Source organism: Myotis brandtii, unplaced genomic scaffold, assembly GCF_000412655.1.
Source record: "Myotis brandtii unplaced genomic scaffold, ASM41265v1 scaffold635, whole genome shotgun sequence".
Classification (NCBI taxonomy): Eukaryota; Metazoa; Chordata; class Mammalia; order Chiroptera; family Vespertilionidae; genus Myotis; species Myotis brandtii.
Window position 1 is genome coordinate 534942 of NW_005370432.1, and position 8534 is coordinate 543475.

Consider the following 8534-nt stretch of genomic DNA (forward strand, 5'->3'; position numbering starts at 1 on the left):
ATGTTTTGCTGTAATGTTTTAATTGTAGCTCCGATTGCTTTGCTACCCAGTTTCTTTAGGGTGTGGTGCTACTGGTGTGACCTCTCAGGTCTCCTGGGTTTGGTAGTCTAGTGTAGCTCCCTACTTGAACTATTTGGGGTTCTCTTGATGTAGGCCTGTGAGCTGGAAAGGCACAACTGAGGTGTCTAGACATCAGCAGCCATGGAGGGGGTGTTCCAATTTTTGCTGTCTTCTGCCCTTGGTTGAAATCACGCATGCCCCGCAGGGACTCACAGTGGCACCCAGGAACCGTCTGTTGGGGTGGTGGGGCTCAGGAAGCCTGGGTTCTGGCAAAGCGTGACTGTAGTGTCCAAAGTTCTGTAATTGTGGGGTGGGTAGACTCAGCTTTTGCTGCTGCCTCCGTGGTTGGATACACACAATCCCAGCGGCAGCTCACAGAGGCACCTGTGGTGTGTTTGCCAGCAGGGTGTACTGACACACTCTGAAGGGCCCTGGCACTGAAGCTACTGGATTGCAGTGTCTCGGGGCAGGTATCCCAGAAGAGAGAATTCAGCATTTCTACAGCCCAGCATTGCACCCTGTTTGTTTAAGTGCGTGTCCAGCAGGGCTCACAGTGGGGCCCCATGGCTGCCTGTGGAGCCGTGGTCTTGGGAGACCTGCATGCTGGAAAAGCATGCAACTGTAGTGTCCACAGTCCTGCAGCTGTGGGGTGGGGAAACTCAGTTTTTGCTGATGCACCTGTGGTGGATAGGCTCCCTTTCCCAGTGGCGGCACACAAGGAGCACCTGCAGTGAGTTTGTTAGTGCAGGCGCACTGAAGCACTCTGAAGGGCCCTGGCATGCTTTCTGCAGGTATCCAGGATGGGTGAATTCAGAATTTCTACTGCCCAGGGGAGTGCTTCCCTATTAGTCCAAGATCGGACCCAGCAGAGTCTCACTGGGGCTTCCCCAAAGTGCCCTGTGGATAGATGGTCTCAGGGGGAGTGAGCAACTGTAGTGGTGCAGTTCACTGGTGCTGAGCTCTGAAGCACTCTGAGGGGCCCTGGCGCTGAGCGGCCCTGGCGCTTAAGTTGTGCAGCTGGGTGTGTGTAGGCAGTTATTCAGGCAGAGGGAATTCAGAATTTCTACTGGGTGGCAGTGCGTCTGTTGTGTCTGTACAAAATCACACCCAGCAGAGGCTCCCAGTGACTCCTAAGAGAAGTCTATGGAGTGGTGTGCCTTGGAGACCTGTGAGCTGGAGATGTGTGAATGCACGATGTTGGAGGTCTGCCGCTGGGGAGGAGGAGGCTGCACTTACTGCTGAGGGCTGCGAGGTGCTCCTTTGGAGGTGGAGGTCCCAGGGTTCGTGAGTCTGCGGGTGTGGCTGCAGGATTTTGGCTGGAATTGCTGCCGGGTTCCGGGCAGTGTCCAAGGCCTGGCTGGGTGGTGGTGCTGCTGAGTTCCTAGAAGAGGCCACTCTCCCCTTTAAGATGGCGTGGGCTCCGTGCCTGAGTCCCGCAGTCCAGGGTGTGCAGCAGCGGTGGTAGTCTCTCCGTGTCCCAGAGAGCCTGGTCTGCCAACCTCTGCTGCTCCTGCCAGATTTAACTGTCCCTCACTCACTCACATACACACCACACACATCCACACACTCTCCATTCATCCCCTCACTCACTCACTTCCTATCACTCACCTCCATCCTGCCAGTAGCCATTCTTCCTTCCCCTCCAGATTCTTAACCACCACACATGGATGAGGGGCCAGTCCATTTTCCTTCTCTACCCCTCCTACCAGTTTCTTCTGTATATTCTTAATTATATGACTTCTGCTCAAGTAGTCTTCAGATGGTTATCCAGGTTGATTGTTCTGTAATTTAGTTGTAATGTTGATGTAGTCATGGGAGAAGGTTAGTGCAACTTCTCCCTACTCTGCCATCTTGGATGGATTTTGGAAATTAGGGTTTGTCATGAGCTGCCTTGTCTCCTCATTTCCCTATCCCCGCAGCTATTTTGACCAAAAGGCAGTACATCTTTTACTTGGCTGCCTCCACTATTATTGAAAAGAGCAATAGAGGCACTCAGTTCCATTAAAAATAATTCATTGGTACCTGCTGTGCACAAGGTACACATACTTGAAAGTTGTTTACCACCTAGTAGGAGAGGTAGGTAATAAACATATATTTGCAATATACTTTGCTTGCCAATGGTGTCTGTCAATCAAGATGAGGAAAGTAGGCTAGGATGACCTTGAAGGAGATATCAGGTAAAGTGAATCTCAATGAAGAAATGTACATTCTTTAGATCTTGGAGAAGGACAATATCCTAAGCAAAAGGAATGAGCAAAGACATGGAGGTCTGAAATAACAAGATTTAGCCTGAAAATATGACCCAAGCAGTATAGTATATCAAAGTCTGAGGTCAGCAGTGTCTAGATCAGTGGTTCTCAACCGTGGCTGCACATTAGAATCACCTGGGAATCTTTTAAAAATCCTGATTTCTGGGCCTCATCCTCCGGAAATTGTTTCTTTGTTACTAATATTGTGGCCCCACCCCATAACAAAGAAACAATTTCCGGAGGATGAGGCCCAGAAATCAGGATCCCAGAAATTAGGATTTTAAAAAGATTCCCAGGTGATTCTAATGTGAAGCCAAGGTTGAGAACCACTGGTCTAGATGGAGACTCCTGGAGAAGTAATAATAAAAGCAGGTACTTCTAATGGCTTATTTCTAGGATGCTATGCTAAAGCAATTTAGCTCTATTCAACAACCCTCTGAGGTGGATACTATTTTATTGCTAGTGGAAAAACTGAAGCCCAGAGAGTTTAAGTCACTAATAGTCATTGTGTACAGCTAATGAGTCACCCAAGTCAGCTTTAGAGCCCAAGCTTCGCATTGGGGATTAGAAATAATTAGCAAGTTACAGAAGGCCTTAATTGCAACTTTCGCAAGAGTTTTTCCTGTCCAAATGAAAAACAGGACACCAGTAAAGGGAATTTAATCAAGAAGGTGACTAGGGATCAGAAAATTGGGGATTAAAGGCCCTATGGTAATTAGGCTCTTTGTAACTTCAGGCAAATAATTTTCCTTCTTTGGATCTCTGTTTTTTCATCTGTAAAATGAGGGCAGTGATAAAGGGCTAATCTTAAGGTTCCCTTTCAATTCGTTGAGTTTTTTGCATCTCCAACTCAGGGTAGGGGAGGGTTGGATTTCTTACTGGAGAGACTGGTAGACACTTTTTGTACTGTTTTTTATATATAGTACTAGAGGCCTGGTGCATGAAATTCATGAATGGGTGTGGTCGCTAGGCCTGGCCAGCAATCAAAGCGCGAGAATCTGGCATGGAAGGGCAGGTCCCAGCTGACCTCTGGGCCCTGGGCAGCACTTGGGCCCCTGGGCCCCCGTGAGCCCCCCTCAGCCTGAGTCACAGAGCCCGAGTCCCCATGCAGAGATGCAGTGAGCACAGCCAGACGCTGCGGGCCGGGGCACAGCGTGGTCCTCCAGGCCGCCCAGAGGCATGGCATGGAAGCTGGGCAGGCAGCGTGCTCTCTCCCAGCCAATCTCACAGACCGGTTCCTGTGCGATCCCACAGGGAGCCCAACCAGCCCCTGTGGTCCCGGTGGCTGCAGCCTGGCTCATCCAGAAGATGCCGTGCGAGTGCAGGGCAGGCAGGCTCCTCACAGGCACCAGGCACTTGAGCATGGGGGCTTCCCCAGCGCTTGAGCCCTGGCATTCTGGGAGAGGGTAGCAGGGGGAATGAGAGTGAGCTTGGCGTACACCCTGCATTCACACTGCACCTCTGTCTCTGTCACCCCCACCCCCAGGTAGCTGGCGAGAGGTCACAGTACATCCTGGACACCCTCCATGTTCTGCGCTGCCCCCTGGTGGTCAGCACACATCATAGCGAGTGGTCGAACTCCCAGTTGAACTCCCGGTCAAGGGGACAATTTGCATATTAGGCTTTTATTATATAGGATTATTATATAGGGTACCTCTTGCCCATATTGCTTCTCTCTTTTCTTTCCAAATATTTTCTTACTATAGCTCCCCAACCCACTCTTCTTAGCTTTATCAATGCTAAGTTAGTTATGTCTCACTTTGGCCCCTAATTATATATTGTCTTGTATTCTTTGCTAGTTGTTTCCTTTGTAATGTTTTCTCTCCAATTTACACCTCTCCTTCTCTTCTACATTTTAATTTTGCTTACCCTCTATATCAACTAACAGTCTTGGTGAAAATCTTCTTAATAATTTTCTTTCTCTTTTGGCAGTGTGTGTGAGCACAGCAAAGAGAATTTTATGACCCCCTCCAACATGGGGGTGATCTTTGGTCCCACGCTGATGAGAGCTCAGGAGGATACTGTGGCTGCCATGATGAATATCAAATTCCAGAACATTGTGGTAGAAATCCTAATTGAGCACTTTGTAAAGGTATGTATTTCCTATCCTCACCACCACTCTTCCAAACATGTAACACTTTTTCCTAGCCACCTTTTAGAGTTGTGTCTCCTTTCCTGGGTCAAGTTGATAATGGAAGGAAATTCCATTATGGTACAATTACATTTAACAACATGTTTGCCACTGTGAAATTCATTTATTCAGCAAATATTGCTTAATTAGTAACTATTTCATTATCAGGCACCATGCTAATGGTATAGAAGGAGAAAAATATCACTGTCTATAGCTATAAGGAGTTAGCAGTGTAATATGATGATAGACATGTAAACAAAGGAAAATGATAGCTATAAAATGCTATATGTATAATGAAACTATAAAGAAAACAATACCTATACCAGTGATGGCGAACCTTTTGAGCTTGGCGTGTCAACATTTTGAAAAACCCTAACTTAACTCTGGTGCCGTGTCACATATAGAAATTTTTTGATATTTGCAACCATAGTAAAACAAAGACATATATTTTTGATATTTATTTTATATATTTAAATGCCATTTAACAAAGAAAAATTAACCAAAAAAATGAGTTCACGTGTCACCTCTGACACGCGTGTCATAGGTTTGCCATCACTGACCTATACTTAGGTAAACCTATATCATCCTATCTAATAAAGAGGGGATATGCTAATAGACCCTCATGCCGTTGCAAAGATGGTGGCGCCCACAGCCAATAAGGAGGGAATATGCTAATTGACTGCCCCACCCTCAAATATGGCAGCACCCACAGCCAATAAGGATGAAATATGCTAATTGACTGCCTACCCTCAAAGATGGTAGCACCCACAGCCAATAAGGAGGAAATATGCTAATTGACTGCCACACTCTCAAATATGGTGGCACCCACAGCCACAAGATGGTGGCACCCAGTCCCCTCAGCCCCCCAGCCACCCAGGGCCAGCCCAAGGTGCAGGCAAGCCTCAGATGGCAGCTGCCTAGCCACCTAGGGCAGGCACGAGGTGCAGGCAAGCCTTGGATGCTGGCTGCCCAGCCGCCCAGGGCCGCCTGAGGCTCAGGTAACCAGGGCTGGCTGAGGCTTGCCCTGCCGGCAGTGGCAGCAGCAGATGTGTGATGGGGCGTCACCTTCCCCTGATCGCTGGGTCGCCTCCTGCCCCTGAGGGCTCCCGGACTGTGAGAGGGGACACGCCGGGCTGAGGGACGCCCCCTCCAGTGCATGAATTTTCATGCACCAGGCCTCTACTTCTGAAATAATTTAAGGTGCTATATTTTAACGATATGTAAAATATGAGGTAGTATACATTATAATTAGGTCAAGTAAAAAAGTATAAATAAGGATAGAGACAGAAAATGGGCCCAGGAATGAGGCGAGACAAAAATTATTTATTGACAAGTCATGTGCACTTGCTTCAGATGTTCCTGCATTTGATTCTACACTTTGTAATAAATAGCCTATGCCATCCTCACAGGGCATAATTCAATAAAAACTTTTCTGCAAGTGGATGAGACTGATGATATAATCTAGGTGGTATCCACAGTTAAAATATAATGTCCACCAGATGTGTTACATTAGATAGAAGTTAGCCTTCTAAGACTCTACATATAAACACTCTGGCTCCAACACAAGAGACATTTATTTCTTTGTTGTGGAATAGTCCAGCAAGGTGGTCCAAGGCCAGTATGGTGACTTGACAGGTACAAACGCAGGTTTCTTCCATCTTATTTCTCTGCCATTGCTAAGGTATTACTTCATGTGCATGGCCAAATATCTTCTATATTATATCAACTGAGAAGGATGAAATAAAGGGAAGTAGAGGATACAGTTCTTTCCTTTAAGGTCTTGTCCTGAAAGTCATACATATTACTTTCATTAACTTACTATTTTCAGAATTTAATCTCATGGTCACATCTAGCTAGAAGAGAGTCAGGGAAGTATAGTTGTTTTTTGTTTGTTTGTTTGTTTGTTTGTTTGTTTTTGGTGGGGGGGCATCCATGTGCCCAGTATTTCATGAAAATAAGAAATACAGAATGGAAAACTTTTAGTGAGGTACAAAAAAGCTCAGTTTTAAGTAGAGATTCCTGAAAGATTAACTCTGAATTTAAACCAGGAATTGACAAACCTTTTCTTAAGGAACCATATAGTAAATATTTTAGACTTTGCAGGTTATAGAACTCTGTCACAACTACTCACATACACTTTTGTATTGGGAAAGCCATAGACAACATGTAAACAAGTTAATATTTTATTTATTTTTTAAAAAACATATTTTATTGATTTTCTAACAGAGAGGAAGGGAGAGGGATAGAGAGTTAGAAACATTGATGAGAGAGAAACATCAATCAGCTGCCTCCTGCACACCCCCCACTGGGGACGTGCCCACAACCGAGGTACATGCCCTTGACCAGAATCGAACCTGGGACCCTTGAGTCCGCAGGCCAATGCTCTATCCACTGAGCCAAACCGGTTAGGGCAAAAGTGAATATTTTAATAAAGTTCTATTTACAAGCAGGCAGGAAGCCTGTGGGCTATAATTTCCTGACCATTGGTCTAAAGTCCAGATGTCATTTATTGATTAGTTGATTGATTTATTCAATAAATATGTATTGAGTACTTATTATTTGCCAAGTACTGCTTTAAGCACTGGAGATACAGCTCTCGTAAGTTTATATTCTAAAGAAAGTAGAAAAACAGTATGTATTTAAAATTAGTAGCATGTATAGTATGTTAGGATCTGTCTCTTTCCTTATTTATACTTTTTTAGTTGATCTAGTTATAACAAGATTTAAGAAAAAAATAAAACAGAGAAGGGAAGTGGTTTTACAGTTTCATTTATCTTTCACTTTTCAATTAAATTTGACATTCAATATTAGATTGATTTCAGTTATAGAGCATAGTGGTTAGACTATATAACTTACAACATGATTCCCCTGATAAGTCTAGTACCCCCCAACACCATACATAGTTATTACAATATTGATGACTGTTGTAGTCTGTAACTACTTTATAACTGTCAATTTGTACTTCCTAATCCCTGCACTTTTTTCACTCAGCCTCACACCCGCTTCTTACCTGGCAACAATAATTTTGTTCTCTGTATCTATGAATTTGTTAATGTTTTATTAGTTCATTTATTTTGTTTTTTAAATTCCACATATCAGTGAAACCATGTATAAATATTAACACAAAATAAATCAAATACCTAAATGCAATATCTGAAATAAATCACATAGAAGGAAACATAGATACTAAACTTATGGACCTTAAGCATAGAGGACGTTTTATGAATTTGACCCCAAAGGCAAAAGAAGTAACGGAAAAAATAAACAAATGGGACTATATCAAACTAAAAAACTTCACAGCAAAAGAAACTCCAAACAGAATAAAAAAGCAACCGACTGAATGGGAGAAGATATTTGCAAACAACAGCTAAGGTGTTAATAGCCAAAATATATTAAGAACTCATACAACTCAATACCAAAAAACCCCAAACAATCCATTTAAAAACTGAGCAGAGGATCTGAATAGACACTTCTCCAAAGAAAACATACAAATGTCCAACAGATATATGAAAATAGGTTCAACTTCACTATTAGGAAAATGCAAATCAAAACTACAGTGTAATACCACCTCACTCCTGTTAGAATGGCTATCTACACTAATAAAAGACAAACATGCAAATTGACCATACCTTTGCTACGCCTTAAGCCATGCCCACCAGGCAATCAGAGCAATTATATGCAAATTAACGCAACCAAGATGGTGGCCGGCAGCAACGGAGCTGGAGCAAGCTGGAGGCTTGGTTGCCCCAATGATGGAGGAAGCCAAGCTTCCCGCCTGCCGTGGCGGCTCTGAGCTCCACTCAAAGCAACAAAGTTTCAATTATAGAAGATAAATAAACCCCAGATAGCTGTTTTCAGCCAGCCGTGGCTACAGAACTGGAGTGAGCAGGAGGCGTGGGTTGACCCTGGCGATGGAGGAAGCCAAGCTTCCCTCCCACCTGCCCTGGCCAGCTCTGAGCTCCTCTCAAGGCTACAAAGTTTCAATTATAGAAGGTAAATAAATCCCAGAATAAAAAAAAAAAGAAAACCGAAACCGGTTTGGCTCAGTGGATAGAGCGTCGGCCTGCGGACTGAGGGGTCCCAGGTTTGATTCC

The 8534-nt window shown here is 44.4% G+C and overlaps 1 protein-coding gene across 2 annotated transcripts in view; it reads left to right on the plus strand.

Moving 5' to 3' along the window:
* The window catches only part of OPHN1 (oligophrenin 1), a 479266-nt gene that overhangs the window by 382172 nt on the left and 88560 nt on the right, over positions 1–8534 (plus strand). For both annotated transcript variants that reach the window (XM_005880381.2, XM_005880380.2), the window contains exon 19: positions 4242–4401. In XM_005880381.2, the coding sequence (XP_005880443.1) occupies positions 4242–4401 (160 nt within the window). The remainder of the gene's footprint in view (positions 1–4241; positions 4402–8534) is intronic.